At 40.8% G+C, this 20,319-nt stretch overlaps 1 protein-coding gene across 2 annotated transcripts in view; it reads left to right on the forward strand.

Annotated features, from left to right (window-relative positions):
- vapb (VAMP (vesicle-associated membrane protein)-associated protein B and C) overlaps window positions 1–19,267 on the forward strand; it is a 76,971-nt gene extending 57,704 nt beyond the window's left edge. For both annotated transcript variants that reach the window (XM_059980372.1, XM_059980373.1), the window contains 4 exons: window positions 10,477–10,580; window positions 11,794–11,874; window positions 17,166–17,339; window positions 18,126–19,267. In XM_059980372.1, the coding sequence (XP_059836355.1) occupies window positions 10,477–10,580; window positions 11,794–11,874; window positions 17,166–17,339; window positions 18,126–18,284 (518 nt within the window). In that variant the 3' untranslated portion in view covers window positions 18,285–19,267. The remainder of the gene's footprint in view (window positions 1–10,476; window positions 10,581–11,793; window positions 11,875–17,165; window positions 17,340–18,125) is intronic.
- Window positions 19,268–20,319: the final 1,052 nt, after the last annotated feature.

Below are 20,319 nucleotides of genomic sequence, written 5' to 3' on the forward strand. Positions count from 1 at the left end.
AAATAATAATGGACTAAGAGGACAGCCTTGCCTAGTACCCCGAAATAAACAAAAAAAGGGAGATCTTTGATTGTTAGTAAGCACCGAGGTTACTGGAGTTTAATCCAGGAAATGAATGTCGGACTAAAATTAAACTTCTCAAGCATATTAAATAAGTATGGCCATTCAACTCTATCAAATGCTTTTTCCGCATCTAGTGAAAAGACGCATTCTGAAGTGCTATGTGAAGGAGTATAAACAATATTCAATAATCTCCTAACATTGAAAAAAGAATAGCGATTTTTAATAAAATCAGTTTGATCTTCCGAAATAATTTGGGGTAATACCTTCTCCAGATTGGATGCCAGTAACTTGGAAAAGATCTTGGAATCTACATTCAGTAAAGATATTGGTCTATACTAGGATGTACAGTCAGTAGGGTCTTTATCTTTCTTCAATATTAAAGTAATGGAAACTCTATAAAAAGATTGTGGCAGATTACCCAAACTAATTGCTTCTTCAAAAACCCTGCATAACCAAGGAGAAAGAGTAGCGGGAAAAACATTTTAAAAATTCTACTGTATACCCATTTGGACCTGGTGCTTTCCCAGAATTCGTAGAGGAAATAACCCCTTTAATTTCTGCATCCGTAATAGGAGTTTCTCATATTGAAAGATCATCTGATGATAATTTTGGAAAATTCAGTTTCCCGAGAAAATCACACATGGTATTATAATCATGAGGGAATTCAGAATGATACAGGGAGGTATAAAAATCTTGAAATGATTTGTTTATCTCATCATGGTTAACTGTCAGATCCCTATTCTGCTGACGAATCTTAGTAATTTGACGTTTAACCAAAGCATTCTTCAATTGACTAACAGTTTACCCGATTTATCACTATGTATATAAAAATCAGATCTGGTTTTCATTAATTGATTTTCAATCGAAAATGTAAGTAATAAACTATGTTCCATTTGAAGTTCAACCCTTTGTTTGTAAAGCTCCTTACTAGGAGTAGTCGAATATTTCTTGTCAATCTCTTTAATTTTATCAACCAATAGAAGAGTTTCCTTCTTAATGCGTTTTCTCAGACCAACGGAGTAGGAGATAATCTGTCCATGTATATATGCTTTAAAAGTGTTCCGCAAGAAATATCATCTGTGGAATTAGTTGAAAAGAAGGAATCTATCTGTTCCTTCATAAATTTAATAAACTCCGGATCTTGCAGTAAGGTAGAATCAAATCGCCATTGTCTAGCACTAGAAGCTGTATCCGTAAATTTAATAGAAAGTTTTAATGGAGCATGGTCAGAGATGGCTATAATATCATAATTAAACCAATTACCGATGGAATAAAACAAGAGTCAATAAAAAAATAATCAATTCTTGAGTAGGAATGATAAACGTGTGAAAAATGAAAACTCTTTGTCCTTAGAATGCCGAAATCTCCAAATATCAAAAATTCCATTATCAGTCAAAAAAGAGTTAATATAAGTGGCCAACTTATTAGGTAAAGTCTGAGCAGATATAGATTTGTCCAACAAAGGATTTAAACAACAATTACCACCACCCATTATTAACTTATATTCATTTAGATTAAGTAGAGAAGTAAATAAGGACTTAAAAAAATCAGGATAATCCACATTTGGAGCATAAACATTAACCATAGCAACCTTTTTGTTAAAAAGTAAGCCAGTAATTAACAAAAATCTACCATTCGGATCCGAAAAGATATCGTGCTGGACAAATGCAATAGAGGAGTCAATAAAAATTGAAACTCCCTTTACTTTAGCATTTGAATTCGAATGGTACTGTTGACCCCTCCAAAACCTAAAAAAGCAAGAATTGTCCTCTTTCCTCACATGAGTTTCTTGTACAAAAATAATATATGCATTAAGTCTTTGGAATACTTTGAAAATCTTTTTCCATTTAATCGGATGGTTTAAGCCATTAGTATTCCAAGAGACAAAATTAATGGTCTGAGCCATATTTCTGAAATCAACCCTTTGGTATATAAAGGGTTAACCAAATTATGACATGCACCTGCAAGAGGAACAAAAATAAGAGGCGGACCTGGAAGTGACGACATCGCGGACATCTTAGTAGTTTAAAATCAGCCCAAATGAAGAAACTAAAAAAAACTGATGTAAAGAACATAAGATTTAGAAAAACACCTCCCACCCCCCACCCAAGAAGAGAAAAGATCTCCCCAGCTAGGAAAAGGCTGGGAAAAAGGAGAGATGAAACAATCTACACCCATATCAGCAGAAGGCAACTCCGTATATAAGGGATAAAAAAGATCCATCCAAACACTAAAGAAATAATAATCGCTATACTAAAACCAAACTTCTTAATATAATTGGTAGTAAAAAAAACAAAAAGAATATAATCACTAGTAACTTATAAATCGGGTTAAAACCCAAACAAACCAAAAAAAAATTTAAACTGTAATAAGAAATGCATTATAGGAAGAAGATGAGAGAAAAAAAGGCGAAATAAAAAAAACAGAAATATTTTAGAGAAGAAACCGCCATCTTAGTAAAAAAAAAATTCACCTTCGAAGGATTAATAAAAATGACCAAAGCTAAAGTACAGCGATTGAGGTAAGTAAAATAAAAAGAATAGTACATCAAAAAAAAACTTTAACTAGAGTATAAAATATAGAGTAAACCTACACCAATAGCCAGAAACAAATCTGGTTTCGGAAACAAAAACCATCTTGCAACGATCAAAATCACTCATTTATGAGAGATGAGAATTCGTAGCAGTAGGGAAGTTCTCATTCAAAAAACTTCTTGCTTCAGATGTAGAAAAGAAAACATGCCGTGATGCATTGGGAGGCGATATTCTGAGCTTCGCAGGGTATAAGAGCGCAGGTTTTAGATTTTTCTCATAACATTCAGACATCAGAGGTTTAAAAAGAAGCCTTGCCTTCATTACTTCTGGACTAAAATCTTCCACTAATCGAAAATTGAATTCTTGAAATTTGACCATCCCTACACGCTGAGCCACACGAATAAGTTGCTCTTTAACATGCACATAATGAAATCGGACAGTTACAACCGGTGGTTTAGCTGAAGCACTTGGTGAACGACGCATAATTCTGTGAGCGCGATCAAGTAACGGAGGACTGTCTGGGAATACAGAAGGGAACGCATCCTTTAAAAGTTGAGCAAAGTACTTCGAGGGGTCCCCTTGTTCAATACCTTCCGGGAGACCAAGTATGCGTAAGTTCTGTCTTCTGGACCGATTCTCAAAGTCGACACTTGGCTTTAAAGTGTTTCCACCTGTTTAATCGTCGAAAGTAATTTCTGCTCCAGTTTTTCAATTATCAATAGACAATAGACAATAGGTGCAGAAGTAGACCATTCGGCCCCTCGAGTCTGCACCGCCATTCTGAGATTATGGCTGATCATTCACTATCAATACCCAGTCCCTGCCTTGTCCCCATATCCCTTGATTCCCCTATCCATCAGATATCTATCTAGCTCCTTCTTGAAAGCATCCAGAGAATTGGCCTCCACCGTCTTCCGAGGCAGTGCATTCCACACCTCCACAACTCTCTGGGAGAAGAAGCTCTTCCTCAACTCTGTTTTAAATAACTGACCTCTTATTCTCAATCCATGCCCTCTGGTACTGGACTCTCCCAACATCTGGAACATATTTCCTGCCTCAATCCTATCAAATCCTTTAATTATCTTAAACGTTTCAATCAGAACCCCTCTCAATCTCCTCAATTCCAGCGTGTACAAGCCCAATCTCTCAAGTCTCTCTGCGTAAGACAGCCCTGCCATCCCAGGAATCAACCTAGTGAATCTACGCTGCACTTCCTCAATTGCCAGAATGTCCTTCCTTAAACCTGGAGACCAAAACTGTATACAATATTCCAGGTGTGGTCTCACCAGGGCCCTGTACAAATGCAAAAGGACATCCTTGCTCTTGTACTCAATTCCCCTGGTAATAAAGGCCAACATTCCATTTGCCCTCTTCACTGCCTGTTGCACTTGCTCATTCACCTTCATTGACTGATGAAGTAGGACTCCTAGGTCTCTTTGCATTTCTCCCTTACCTAACTCTACACCGTTCAGACAATACTCTGCCCTCTTGTTCCTGCTTCCAAAGTGGATAACTTCACATTTATTCACATTGAATGACATCTGCCAAGTATCTGCCCACTCACCCAGCCTATCCAAGTCTCCCTGTATTCTCCTAACGTCCTCTTTGCATGTCACACTGCCACCCAGTTTAGTATCGTCAGCAAACTTGCTGATATAGTTTTCAATGCACTCATCTAAATTGTTGACATAAATCGTAAAGAGCTGTGGTCCCAATACAGAGCCCTGTTGTATCCCACTAGTCACCTCCAGCCAGTCTGAGAAACACCCATTCACTGCTACCCTTTGCTTTCTATCTGCCAACCAGTTTTCTATCCATGTTGAAACCCTGCCCCTAATGCCATGAGCTCTGATTTTACTCACCAATCTCCTATGTGGCACCTTATCGAATGCCTTCTGAAAATCTAGGTACACTACATCCACTGGCTTACCTTCGTCTAACATCCTTGTTACACCCTCAAAAAACTCCAACAGATTAGTCAAGCATGATTTGCCCTTGGTAAATCCATGCTGGCTCGGCCTAATCCTATTACTGCCATCAAGATATGCCACTATTTCGTCCTTAATAATGGACTCAAGCATCTTCCCCACGACTGACAGGCTAACAGGGCGATAGTTCTCCGTTTTCTCCTTCCCTCCCTTCTTGAAAAGTGGGATAACATTAGCCACTCTCCAATCTTCAGGAACTGATCCTGAATCTAAGGAACATTGGAAAATGATTACCAATGCATCCACAATTTCCTGAGCCACCTCTTTTAGAACCCTCGGATGCAGACCATCTGGACCCGGGGATTTATTAGCCTTCAGTCCTATCAGTCTACTCATCACAGTTTCTTTCCTAAAGTCAATCTGTTTCAATTCCTCTGATATCTTATGACCCTGGCCCATCCATACATCTGGGAGATTGCTTGTGTCCTCCCTGGTGAAGACAGATCTAAAGTACGCATTAAATTCTGTTGCCATTTCCCTGTTTCCCATAACAATTTCTCCCAATTCATTCTTCAAGAGGCCAACATTGTTCTTAACTATCTTCTTTCTCTTCACATAGCTAAAAAAGCTTTTGCTATCCCCTTTTATATTCCTGGCTAGACTGAGCTCATACCTGATTTTTTCTCTCCATATTGCTGTTTTAGTTAAGATCTGCTGTTCCTTAAAACTTTCCCAATCATCTGTATTCCCACTCATCTTAGCCCTGTCATACTTCTTTTTCTTTAATGCTATACAATCTCTGACTTCCTTTGTCAACCACTGTGGCCCCTTCCCCCTCTTTGAATCCTTCTTTCTCATTGGAATGAACTGCTTTTGCATCTTTTGTATTATCCCCAAGAATATCTGCCACTGCTGATCCACTGAATTTCCTGCCAGGGCATCCGCCCATTTAACTTTGGCCAGCTCTTCCCTCATGGCTCCGTAGTCTCCTTTATTTAATTGCAACACTGACACCTCTGATCTGCCCTTATCCCTCTCAAATTGTAGATAAAAACTTATCATGTTATGATCACTACTTCCTAATGGATCCTTTACTTCAAGATCACTTATCAATTCCTGTTCATTACATATCACCAAGTCCAAAATAGCCTCGTTCCTGGTTGCCTCAAGCATAAGCTGTTCCAAAAATACATCCCTTAGACCGGGGGTCGGCAACCCGCGGCTCCGGAGCCACATGTGGCTCTTTTACGTCTGTGCTGCGGCTCCCTGTTGCTTTGGGAAATAATTGGTTGTGGCGACCCTTTTCCTGGCACATCTGAACCGACTCACAATTAGATAGCCTACGGGGGTTTGCGAGCACAGAGCTTTGGAGCCTCTGCGCCATTGGGGGGGTGGGGGCAGGTTGAGGGAGGCTTAAAAGTGAGGCTGAAGATTTCAAATAAAGTTTTTTCCTTCGACTGCAGTTACCGACTCCGTGTCGTAATTTTAGCGCTGCGAGTAGCACACTGCTACATGGTCAGTATTTAATTAAAATGTATTTTATGTTAGTTTGTTAGTTTTTGAAATGTAAATCTAAAGTTGAAGATTATGGTGATCTTGTACAATCTAAATAAGACGTTGTGGCGACCCATTTCCTGACACATCCGAACCGGCTCACAATTAGCCAGCGTTCAGGCTAAGGGAGATAGCCTACGGGGGTTTGTGAGTATGTGTCTTTTGCAGCATCCGCGCCCATGGGGAGCGGGTTGAGGGAGGCTTAAAAGCAAGGCTGTTTAGTTCGAATAAAGCTATCTTTGACTGCAGTTTACTGACTGCGTGTAGCACACCGCTACAACGTGTTTTTATCACTGGCTGTCCAGAGGGGAGGTGCTGAAACGCTTTGTCGCGTGTCTGGAAGAAGTGAAAACTTTCCTGGGCAACAAAGGGCTCAACTTTCCTGAGCTGGAACAGCCAGAGTGGCTGGAAAAGCTACACTTCATGGTAGACATGACAGCGCACCTGAACACGCTGAACACAGCTCTTCAACGGGGTAAGGACGTACAGCCTGCACATGTTGGAGGATGTTTTGGCATTCGAGCGCAAGTTGACATTGCTTGCCAGAGATTTACAGAAAGGCACATAGTCTCACTTCCCCAATTTGAGAGAGTTCAAACAAGGTCACGACATGATAAATTTGGAGTATTTACATTCTGCAATCATCGCAATGCAAACATCGTTTGGGAAACGCTTCTGTGAGTTCAGAGAGGAAGAAAACACATTATTCTTCCCGGTCACTCCCCTAAGCATCGATCCATCCCTACTGAATACGACTGCATTGTCAGGTGTGAGTCAACCTGAACAAGTATGATAAATATTTTAATTGCCTATTATTTTACGTATATTCATATGTTTTCATTGTTCAGTGAAATAGTCCTTTTATTTTTCAGGTTGACAGCTGGCTGACATTATTTTTGGTTTGCTGCTGGCGGCAAATTTAAGTTTGGCGTTTTTCATAAATACAAGAAGGACTCAAATAGACGTTGAGTATTTTACTTAAAAGTAACCTTCAACCCAACGTCTTTTTTTCGGAGTTCAAAATGTTTTTGTTGCATGCAGAAATGTAATTTCGTTTTCTCTGCAGGAGTTCATCAATTTCATAAATGCAACACATTATAGTTTGTTTATACATAGCATAAAGGCAAAACAAAAAGTTGTATGCAGTGTTATTTCATTTTAAATGTCAAACGGGTTTTGCGGCTCCCAGTGTTTTCTTTTCTGTGGGAAACGGGTCCAAGTGGCTCTTTCAGTGGTAAAGGTTGCTGACCCCTGCCTTACACACTCCACAAACTCCCTATCCTGGGGTCCAGCACCTACCTGATTCTCCCAGTTCACCTGCATGTTGAAATCTCCCATAACGACTGCATTACCTTTAGCACATGCCAATGTTAACTCCCTAATCAACTTGTTCCCAATATCCACGCTACTGTTTGGGGGCCTGTACACAACACCCATTAGGGTCTTTTTACCCTTACTGTTCCTCAGCTCAATCCACACAGACTCTACTTCCCCTGTTCCTAAGTCACCCCTTGCTAAGGACTGAATCTCATTCCTCACCAACAGGGCCACCCCACCCCCTCTTCCCATATTTCTGTCTCTACAATAGAACGTATACCCTGGTACACTCAATTCCCAGGCCTGATCCCCTTGCAGCCATGTCTCCGTTATCCCAACAATATCGTAGTTCCCCATTTTCATCTGAGCTTCAAGCTCATCTGTCTTATTTCTGACACTACGCGCATTCAAGTATAGAATTCTTAGCCCATTCCTCCTCTCTTTGCTTAAAACACTGTCTATTGTACCTAACCCAGCTCCTTGAACTTCCATTGGGCTAATTGCACCTTGAATTTTGATGACCTTCTCAAGATCACCCAAACCTTCTACACATTTAACCCCATGCTCCTTCTGACCAACCCTCTGTACATGTAACTTTTCCAACATATGTTCTGTCTCACCTTTCTCCTTTACACAATTAATATTTGGGAAACGTGTATTCCCCACCTGTCCCTTATCCTTCATCATATCATCTTCTCTCATATTCTGGATCCCTACCCCCTGCACATCTAGTTTAACCCCCCCCCCCCCCCCCCCCCCCGAGCAGCACTGGCAAACATTCCTGCAAGAATGTTAGTACCCCTCCAGTTCAGATGTAGACCATCCCTTCGAAACAGATCCCAACGTCCCTGGAACAAAGACCAATTATCCAAAAACCAGAACCCTTCCTTCCTGCACCATGCTCTCAGCCTCGTATTAATGTGCATAATCATTCTATTCTTCGCCTCACTCGCACGTGGCACAGGTAGCAATCCTGAGATTGTCACCCTGGAGGTCCTGCCTTTCAGCTTCACTCCTAACTCCCTGAACTCTCTAAGCAGGACCTCCTCACTCACCTTACCTACATCATTGGTCCCTACATGAACCACTACGTCTGGGTTCATGCCCTCGTTCTCAAGAATAGCCTGCACCCGATCTGAGATGTCCCGGACCCTGGCACCAGGGAGGCAACATACCATCCGAGACTCCCGATCTGCCCCACAAAATCTCCTATCTGCCCCCCGACTATAGAATCCCCTAAAACTATCGCTCTCTTCTCTTTCCTCCTCCCCTTCCTAGTTGAGGGTTCAACCTCTGTGCCAGAGGCAGGACCACTACAACTCATTCCTGGTAGGTCATCCCCATCAACAGTATCCAGTACAGTATACTTATTGTTAATGGGAATGGCCACAGGGGTGCTCTGCTCTCTCTGCCTGCTCCCCCTGCCTTTCTGGACCGTCACCCATCTGCCTACTTCTTGGATTTTTGGTGTGACTACCTCCTGATAACTCCTATCTATCTCTGCCTCTGCCTCCCGAATGATCCATAGTTCATCCAGCTCCCACTCTAACTCCCTAACTCGGGCTGATAGGAGCTACAGCTGGATGCACCTTTTGCAGGTGTGGTCATCAGGGACAACTGTGTTGACCCTGACTTTCCACATACTGCATACGGAGCACACCACTGCTCTGACTGTCTCCCCCATACCTGAACTGGATTGATAGAATAAGTCTAAAAAGCACCTAGCGACCTTACCTTCTTCCCCTCAGCAAGCAATCACACAGGCTTACCGAAGTCCCCTTACGCCGAAGCCCACTTAGCCAAAACCCAGGACTCTGCTTCCACGGACTCTCCCTTAGCCAAAGCCCAGTCTCGCTTCCAAGCGTCCTCTTGCAAAGTTGCAATTAGAACTTGCTGCTGGTTAACTACTGAATCCGTCTTATCCATATAATCTTGAAAAGCTTTTATATCTTGTTTGAAATTTTGTCGTTCTTCAAATTTTTCATTTAAAACCTCCAATAATATCTCATAAGTCAATTCAGTGCTCTTAGGATCGGTCTTTTTCTTCTTCCTGTTCCCATTAGGATCTTTCCCAGGTTCTCGCCAGGATCTAAGAGCCATTTCTGTATTCATTTCTTCAAAATTCACAATAAACTCTTAAAGATAAGTCCAAGAAAATAGCAAGAATCTTTTGGTGTAGGTAAAAGTAAGTTAAATAAGGGTGATCATAGGTTAGAAAAAGTAAAGGTTATGGAGCAAATCTGAAACAATGCTCACTCCATGAGCGTCTCCTGCTGACCTCGTGAATCTGTACAAAACTAATTCAAGCATATTTACTCACCTGAAAATTGGGTCCAATGTTCTTAAGAATTCAAGATGCTTATTTCTAACTCCGTCAGGTCATACTGGGTATTTGAAGCCTCTGGGAGCAACCTCATCACCAAAAAGAACAGTACCATAATTTTTGAGCGTTAATTTTCCTTCCACATTTCTCTTGAATGTTCTTTTTGTTTGCTTTCTTTTTGATAATTGGATAAGTTTTATTTATTTAGAGATCCAACACAGTAACAAGCCCTTCTGGCTCAATGAGCCCATGCTGCCTGATTAAATCCATGTGACCAATTAGCCTATTAATCTGTACGTCTTTGGAGCCTGGAAGAAAACTGGAACACCTAGAGAAAATCCATGCGGTCACAGGGAGAAAGTACAAACTCCTTACAGACAACAGCAGAATTAAACGCAGACTGCTGGTGGTGTAATAGTGTTATACTAATTGCTACATTCTCCTGCTGCCACAGTGTGTACGGAGGATAGGGAATGTCTGCTTTTATATGTCAAAATCAGAAACATGCTGCTTCTCTGCATGAAGGGGTATACATTGCCTATGTAGACAAAGTAACTTTGCAGATTCTCATGTGCTCCCCTAAAAAATCTTGCAGAGCTGAACAGCAGTGCCCCATGATATAGGTGATACTTGCATGAAGTGAACCTGCTGAAAATTGGCTAGTTGTGGAATCAGGGCTCAGCAAGGGGAATAACAATAATAATTGGAACAGTGCAGATCCATTCTTTAATCACACATTTTCCTTTTCTTTTCACAGTGATGCTACAACCTTTTGACTATGACCCGAATGAGAAAAGCAAGCACAAATTTATGGTTCAATCCATGTTTGCTCCGGCAGACTGCCAAGACATGGAAGCAGTAGTACGTACCCACCTTTAGTTTCTCTACATTTTATGCCAGGGTTTCTGGGCAACTTCATTGAAAAGAAAGTTCTACATTCTAGAACCTTGTGAAAAATTCCATGTGGTTGCACACCTAAATGTCAAACAACTAAATCTTTCATGTTCTTGTTTTTCACCCCCTTCTTCCCAGAGGTATTATTTCTCTGTCTCCATCTTAATGATCTGATCATTCTGAAGCCTGTAAAGCCACCCTTGTCTGTGTTGTCCCAACCACTTCCCCCTCCCTCTGACACTGCTTTACTCTTGCCAATCCACTTAGCATCTGCCCTAATTCCTGCTCCCACCCTGCCCTCTATCCCATCCTTTTCTGCTGTCCATCTTCTGGCAAATGCACCTTGCTTCTCCTAGAAGATTCCTATGTAATAGCACAGATCTATATTCATCTGCTCCATATGATGGATTTTAGTTCACTGCTGCTTTCCACAGCTTTAAACTTATTTGAGTACAGCCTTCTTTGTATTTACAGTGGAAAGCAACTGATTAGAGCAAGTTGAGATAAGTAACCTTTCCAATCACAAAGAAGCAGGACTTTTGCTATCTCTAGCAGATCTTACTGACGAAAAACAATGAGTTCGAGTTAGTTGATTATTGTCACATAATTGTCACAATGAAAACCTTGTCTTGCATACTGTTCATACCGAGTGCATTGAGGTAGTACAAGGTAAAACAATACCGCAGAATAAATGTATAAACAGCTATAGGAAAGTGCAGTGCAAGGTTATAATAAGGTAGACAGATCAAGAGTTCATTTTATCATACTAGGGAACCATTCAACATTCAAGATTAATAGTGTCAAACCTATTGTCAGATTGTGTGTAGGTTTTTATGTGCATTTGGACTGCTTCTGTCAGATATACACCAAACAATCAGGCTCCCCATTGCTAGCTTTGAGCTGGCTCCCTTTTGAATTTCAGAGTTTTCAGCATGCAGCTGAACTGCCAGTCAGCCACATTAGCTGTAATGCAGATGGCCTTGGTGCGTAACAATGCCACGTGCCAAAACCCCAGGCTGGGTTCCGAACCACTCAACAATGTGGATTTCTTCACTTTTCCTACTGAATCTGAAGCTTCTAAGAAACAGATCAGAAGCAGCTATTCCCCAATGTGTTTCAGTCAATAAGGTGTTGAAATTATGATTTAACACTAAGTGTAGTCTCTGAATTTTTTTTACAGTGGAAAGAAGCAAAATCAGATGATTTAATGGACTCCAAGCTGCGATGTGTCTTTGAGCTTCCCTCCGAGAATGAGAAAACAGTAAGTTTGAATATTCCTTGTCCAGTTGAATGGTGGGGCAGAGGGTTCTAGTCTGGGTTATTTTTCTAACCCTGTAATTGTTATTCATGCCAAAAGTGGTAGGGAACTGTTGTAACTTTGGTCTTCCTGACTCAGAGCTGTGGCTAAAGCAATGTTGAATAGCTATCTGCAACTTAAGGAATTCAGTATTCACATGTATGAAAATGCAGTCGTTGCATTTGATAGAGTAATGTTGGTTAGGTTCCCCGAGATCTCTCCACTAAATCTGAGACTTGGTAACTGCAGTGTAGTTCTCTCAGATGGAAGGTCAGCAGGTAAACATATTTGAACCTGTGGCAGGGCAACATAGGCTGAGAGAAAGCTGTGATACCTGCACTTTATAGTGAAGGAAATTATCCTGTATAAGTGTATTAAGACCATGCACAAAGGAGCATAATTAGGCCATTCAGCCCATCAAGTCTGCTCTGTCATTCCATCTTGACTGATTTATTATCCCTCACAACCCCATTGTCCTACCTTTTCCCCGTAACCTTTGACTCCCTATCTGTGGCAATCAATTCCACAGATTCACCACCATCTGGTGAAAGACATTCCTTCTCTGTTCTAAAGGGATGTCCTCATATTGAGGCTGTGCCCTCTGGTCCTGGTCTCTCCCAATATTGGAAACATGCTCTTCACATCCACTCTTTCTAGGCTTTTCAACATTTCATATTGGTTATACTTTGATCTCGGGAATTTTTTTTTTGGATAAATTATTACACTTGTTTAGTACTTTTCTTTAGTAAAATTTAGGACATGTATTTAAATTCCATCATGTGCATTCAATGCAGAAATTAATAGCTACAACTTACCACAAACTATTGTGGGAAGGAACCAAACTTAAAAATTTTGGAAGAAATGTGTCCTATATTAACTGCTGTAGTTCCAGAAACTGTCCTTGCTATGTCAGGTTATTTAATTCCTTGCTTGTCCCCTCTTTCAATTTAGCACCAAGATAGTCTACTATAAGCAACACACACCTGGGAGGCTCCTTTCCAGAATGCAGAAAGTATTGTGTAGGATTAAGTATTACAAAACATGAACTTCCATCTATTTATAATTCAGAAGGAGGCATTTGGCCCAATAGGTTTGTGTTGGCACTCGGAGGAGCAGTCCCATTGATCCTGCTCCTGCAATTTATTCTCCCCCTCATATGCAGCAACTCGCCTTTGATTCTCTTTACCATTGACGTGCACCACAAGGAGTTAATAATACCTAATTAATCCACAAGCACATCTTTGGGATATGGGAACCCCATGGGAAACATAACTCCAAACTAAGCACCTGAACTCAGAATATAGTCCAGTCACTGCACCACCATGCCTCCCACAAAATGGGAAACACTAAGAGACTGTTATCTGAATAGTTGCCTGGTCACCCTGAGGGAGTGTACGCATCCGTGAACATGAAGTAGAAGCAGCTGTGATGCCTGAGGTTGAACAGTTTGGCCTCCCTTGTATTAAAAGACTTGTATTAAAAGGCAGGTAAACCCAAACCCAACACCAAATGGCCACCTTCTGAATCATTCAGAGATGGAGGTTAATGGTTTATATTGTTTACTTTTATACTATACTCCCTGCATTCTGGAAAGGAGCCTTCCAATTGGGAGTGGAATTGGGGAAGAAAGGAGAGGAGTACAGTGCTGTGGCCGGTATTGCCTCTTGACTCCAGCGATCGGGTTTTGATCCTGACCTCTGCTGTCTGTATGGAGTTTCTCCCAGATGCTTTGCTTTCTCACATCCAAAAATTGTGCTAGAAGGTAATGAAAAATGTGGGTGGGAAGAATTAGGTTGATCTTCAGCACAGCATCGTGGGTTGAAGTGTTGTACCGTTCTATGTTTAGGGTTAATTACTCCTAGTGTAGCAGGGGTGATAGAAGAATCTGGGTAGAGTTGATGAGCACGTGAAAGAAGAAAGTAAGATTGATAGGATTGCACTGATTGCTCATAGACCAATGGACCAAAAGACCCCCTGGTCTGTGTCGTAAAGAAGCATGAGATCATTAATGTCCAGAACAATGAATATTAAAATGAAAAACTGATTTGGGAAGGATCTCTCAGCACAGTAGTGACCAATCTGCTGTAATAACTGCAAAGGAAAAATGTGGGGAGTGAGGCTAATGGTTTAGCTCATGGGTATATAGCTTCATCCTGACTGTATAAACAAAATATCTACCAAAGGTGCTGTATATTTGAGAGAACAAGCCAGTGCTTAGCTCTGTGAGTGAAGGAAGTTGATGAGGAAAAGCAACTGTGAGCAATGCACATTCTCATGGAATTTTAAAAGATCTGAGGTGCTGCTCTCTCGAATGTTTAACTCTGCACCATTTTCTGTTAATGTTCCAGTGGCGTCCACTACGCATAAGGAGAAACGTAAGGAAATTGATATACACTTACACGGTTGTAACGCTGATCATTTGTTCCTAACCACTCAGAATAGCGATGCCCTGTTGTGCATTATATATGCTGTGGTCTTCCCCTGTAACACTTAATGATGTCAGTTGCAGTACTGCTGCTGTTAACACCGCAAGGTTCAATACCACTGTCTTCAAATGCTTTGCATCCATACCACATAATGGACCCACATTCTTAGCCTGGAATTTTAACTGTCACAGGATATCTCCTGATATTAATAGCTCCTGGATGCATTCTAGGAGTGAGGATTCCTTATCTGCTTCTCCTTTAGTTGTAACCTTTGGCAAACTTGGCTATCACAACAATCTCCAGGTTCAAGGGGATATTGATCAGTGAGTAATTTTTTTTTTTCTTTTCTCTCCAGGAACAGGAGCTAAGAGAACACTTGTATCTGAAAGGGCTGCCATTTTCCCTCTCCCCATGTTCTGATCTCCATATATATCACAGGCATACTGTAGCATTTTGTAGTATTAAATTAAAGATCAGGCTGTGGAAAATATTCCATTTAAAGAGTACAGGGAAATAAATAACAATAGTTTCTACCAGTGAAAGCTGGGTAATTTTTTCCAAAATGATGCCTGCATATGTAATATATATATAAAAAGCCAGTCTTATTCAATTCAGCTATGTGATCACCAAGCTTGACTGATGGGAACAGTCTAGTCATCTGTACTCCAGATAGCAATGCCATTGTCACAGTTTGTAAGTTTTCCTTAAAATGGTCTCCTTTTCTTGGAATTGATTTTGTATGAAGAATCAAAGACTCGGATGCACCACTCTTATAAGTGACTGTTTCTCCAGAAAGTGGATTGATCTCTAGTGGATATAAAAGGAACAAAGGAGCTGGCATTTCAAACCTCCTTCGGTGTTGCATTAGATCATGAGAAGTTCAGTGTTCCGAAATTTCCGATAAACATCATTTACATGTTTTTAATGGATGCAGCACCCTTCCATTGATTAGGGGAAAGGTGTGCTTGTAATTTTTGTCACATTATTTATTCATGTGACATCAAGTGCAGTTCAGTCATCTCCATTGTGACATCTCTACCATGGACTTAATGTGCCCATGCATGCAAGCAAATACTTTCATTCAAGGATCATCTCTGACCATCTTGTGCACTAAATGAGTGGTTGTGCATACTCCCGTGTGTGTGAAGGCTCACTAAAATGAGATTCAGCTAATGTACTATGGTAACCAAAAAGCATGCAACTCGCGCGAAAACTTAGCAGGAAGTTTGACTGCTCTTAAATCAATATTTCTGAAATTGCTCTTTACCAGGACTACCGAACAGAAGGTTCAGACTAGCGCTCATACCTCCGCTTTCCACTATTAACCCACCCTGCTTGACTCCACTTTATCATGTTAGCCTGTTGTTTCTTTGTCAAATGTTGATGGTTCTCAATTGCCCTTTAGAGCATTTTCTTTTCAGTGCCAATGATTGCAGAAGGGCAGTGACAAGATGCGAGAAGTATCTCACAAGATTTCTCAACCGTCAAAGAGAAATAGTTTATTTATCTTCACGGTTTTAGCTGGGCTGTTAATTGTGCCATTTGTATTGGAGTGTTACACTCCCAGCATGTCCTGAAATCCCAATGTTCATGTGTCCACGTACATACTGTCTGTATGTTGCAGAACAAGCTTCCAGTCTTTGGGGCTGTGTTGAACAGTCTCAGTGAAGCAAACATTCCTATTCGGTCAGCAGTGATTGAACTGCCCTTAATGGTTTTCCTTCTCTCAAAGACTTGGGGAATCCTGAACTGGAAAGTATCAGTACTGTAGTGGCCTTTCCTGATTAGCACAGGTGAGCTTGTGATTCTGGTTGCCTAGGGATGGTCTGATGCTTGAAGGAATACATTGTACAGTCGACCCTCCTTATCTGTGGGGGATTGGTTCTGGGAACTGCCGTGGATACCAAAAAACACGGATGCTCGTACCTTACATGAAATGGCGTAGTATTTGCATGTAACCTATGCACATCCTCCAGTATATTTTAAATCATCTCTAGATTACTTATAATACCTAATACAGTGTAAATGCTATGTAAGTAATTGTTATACTGTATTGTTTAGGGAATAATGACAAGAAAAAAGTCTGCACATGTTCAGTACAGACGCAACCATCGTAGCTCCTGGGAATGCTGATACCACCTCGACATCAGCCGACCCTGATTCTCCCATGGTCTTTAAGTTCTTGAGGCTGTAGCGCTTTACATAACTAGCCAGCCATCCCTTACTAGCCTTAAACTCCTTCCTGTCACTCACAACACAAGTAGCCTTTTAGGAGCCATTTTTTCACAGAAACAAAGTAGTGACCAAACGAGATGCGAGGCGAACTCAAATAACGAGTGCTGGAGAGAGAACTTGCGGGTTTTCCAGATCCGCGGTTAGTTGAATCCACTCATGCGGAACCCGCGGATAAGGAGGGCCGACTGTATCCTTAAATTCAGTGTAAAAAATCTCATGTCTAAGTAGTGTATTTCACATTCTAAATATAAAAAGTGGTTGTCAAGTGTTGAATCATTCCTAATTCATAACCACTTGATAGGTGTATAAGAAAAATCTCAAAAATAGAACTAACAGGCAGATTTATTGGCAGAAAGAGTAGAACAGGAGTGCTCCTTGTAATGAGGTCCATTGTAGCCATCTGGAAGATGAAATTCTAAGGTCTAAGTCCTGTAATACTGTCACGTGGAGGTGAGAATGCTACCACTGAATTTGATCCCCTTCTGCAATTACACTAACTTGTAACAGAACTGATGTCAGGAATATAAATTTTATTCCAACTCTTCGATGGGTTTGAACTCGAAGATTTATTGTAACTTCACTCACTTTCTGCAGCATGACATGGAGATAAATAAAGTTACTTCCACTTCACTGAAAACAGAAGCTTCCATGATGTCAAAATCAACCAGTTCTTCCTTGGATGATTCAGACATGAGGAAATTAATGGATGATTGCAGGTCACTTAAGTCAGAGGTTCAGAGGCTTCGTGAGGAGAACAAACAGTTAAAGGTAAGGCTCTCTGAATGATCATAGTGCCTCTGGATTTATGACAGCTCAGTGTGTCACAGGACACATCATAGCGAGTGAAGTAATTTTCAAAGTAGAAACTGTTGTAAGATAGAAAAAGTGACTATCATCTTGGTGGTGCTTGGATCACTACCGTTAATGGGCTAACTAGTCATTTACTTAGTGAAGGTATGAGAGTTATAAATACATCTGGGACACCAGGCAGAGTGGAGCTCCCTACTTACCTCCAGAAAAGTGCTGTTACTTCTCAGAGACTTCTAGCACAAACTTCACCTGTGTGATCATCCACAGCAGACTTAGAGGTCGACACAATGAGATCCCTGGCTGCTTCTCCCAAAAGCACAGTGGTAAAGGCCTTGTGCATTTCTGTATTTTGGACAAATTGTCTTTCTGAAGTTGAAAGCAGCATCTCAGCAGTTTGTGTGGATGGAGGTGGCAGGGGTCGCTAAAGTTCATTGCTGGAGTTTAGACCCTGACTTGCCATTGCATCCTGTGTGTGCATCCATCACAAATAGTGTTGGATCAGAATGAAGGTATACACTAATCTATTTGGAAGAATTGGTGGCATGGTGTTAAGTGAAATGGTATTCTGAATCTATCCCCTATTGTGCACATTCTTCGAGTCTTTGATGGGACATTGTGCAAAAGGGCTTTGGGACTGTGCCAAATGAAGTTTCACTCATATCTATCTACTTTGGTGAAGTGGAAATATGCCCTTAGTCGCTGGGCACAAGCTACTGATTTCTTCGCTTTGTTCTTGTGTTGCAGGAGGATGACGGGCTGCGAATGAGGAGGATGCCTCAGGTGGGTAATCCTACACCTTCCAACAACACTGTGATGAAAGAAGAAGGACCAGCTGCTCGGATGATTGCCATGGTTGTCCTGTTCTTTATCCTGGGGATAATTGTAGGGAAACTGTTGTTGTAGAAAGGCAGCATGCTGGTGATCTGTTAGCTTGGGTTGTTTTTTGTTTGATCTGCCATATCATGGGGTAGAATTTATTTCATGATCGAAAATTAAAATACAAAAAAAACACTTTAATGTACAGCATATCACAGGTTCTTGCCTTTCAGTTACCCCTTTGCACAACAAGAAAGATAATCGGGAGAAACCTTGTATTAATTAAAATTGTACAGTAAGTTGCACACAGAGCTCAAAGTTATTGGTGGATGGGGTATGAGGGAGAACAAAGCCATTTTGATGTGGTGACGACATATTCTAGGTGTCATTTTAATCATGTTAGATTATGGTACCTGTCACAGGATTACCTCTTAAGTACTTGGTATGATTGCCGATGCTGCCTCTAACATCTGGTGTGTAGAAATGAACTGACTGGCTGGGAAGGAGGGTCAAACAACTCCCATGTAATATTTCCACAAGAGCCCTTTCCTTCCACTGCCTGACATGTAGGGAGTTGAATAGCTTCTGTCAATGCGGTCTTTCAGAGTGGTCCATGTTAAGGATTCAAAAAACAAAACAAAATACTATGATGGCTAGACCCATTTATTCCTTAAGGTGTTGTCCCATGCTTATATTTGATGAATAATAAAGGACTTCCTGTATTCCATTTCACACTTAACACAAGTAACTAAAGTCCAGTGCAGTTTGTTACCTACTATTTGCTCAACCCACGTTGGGAGTTAGGTGGACTGACTGAAGACCATTGTTGCTGAGAACTGCATTGTGGAATAGTCGTCTCCACATATGCCTTAGGCACTACAGTGAAATTAGACGTGTACTATCAGCTTTGATCATCCAACATTGGAATACAGCAGTCGGGCAACTATTTTGTATATAATTAACTGTTTATCAGAAAGAATACAATGAATATTAGTAGTTAAATAGTCCATGCCATAATGACCAATTCTGTTTGGCTATGTAGCATCTTAATAAAGCCCAAATTTAATTGATTTTACTTGATCTCATTATTTTCCAAAATTTCTGCTGGTATCTGGAGTTTGTCAGCAGCTGTTCCTTGAACAATACACGAATCAGTTATTTCAACATGTAAGTGATACTATGCAACAGACTAAAATACTTTTGAGCAAACATTAGTGTTGGATAAAATATTTGATCCTAGGAGCCTGTAACTGAGAGTGCCGACTCTTGGTACAAGGTCTAAGTCAAGTTTATTGTCAAGCACAGGTGCAGTGAAAAATCCTACAGCACCATCATGGCACATAGTGTCGTATAAGCAGCATTCACAAGAGAATTATATAAATTATACACAATGTATACAAACACAGGAGCTTAAAAAAGACCATTTAGATGCAAGGTGGTTAAATTGGTTATGGTGTTACTAAACTGTAGTGATTAAGGTTTTGTGGGTGATTCATGAACTGAATGATTGAAGGGAAATTCTTGAACCTAGTGTGAGACTTCAGGTTTCTGTACTACCTCCTGATGGTAGCTGTGAGAAGATGGCATTGTCTGGATGGTTGGGGACATATGATGATAGAGGTTCTTTTTGTAATGAGTTAAGTTTCCACACACCCTTCACTTGTGCATCAAATGTTCATTTAAAGGCAGAACAATTCTAATGGGCTGTCTGGAGCAATTGCTGAGGAAGTTCCTTGATCACAATACCTTGGGGGCCAGGATTTTCCAATGAAATGATCTAACATTATAGCTCAAGGCTTGAGAGTTGAAACTAGCTGCAATTGACTTTAAATTTAGAAGCATTTGCTATTTGTTAAGTGGACCAAATTAATTAGGAAAATCCAGCTGATTGGACATCCCAGCCTTGCAGCAAATGGCGACTGCACTAGAGATCTACCAGTAGTTTAATCACTTCTCCTCAACTTTGAAATTTGAAACAGTCCTTACTATTAAATATTTGATAATGTGGCATCCAGTTATTTAGCCTCCATGCTGTTGCTTTGGGGAACAGTGCAATTTAATACAGGGGCCCACAGTCAATTAACTGCTGCACTAGCTATGGATATACCTTGTGCTGCTGATG

This window comes from Hypanus sabinus, chromosome 9 (genome assembly GCF_030144855.1).
Source record: "Hypanus sabinus isolate sHypSab1 chromosome 9, sHypSab1.hap1, whole genome shotgun sequence".
Lineage (NCBI taxonomy): Eukaryota > Metazoa > Chordata > Chondrichthyes > Myliobatiformes > Dasyatidae > Hypanus > Hypanus sabinus.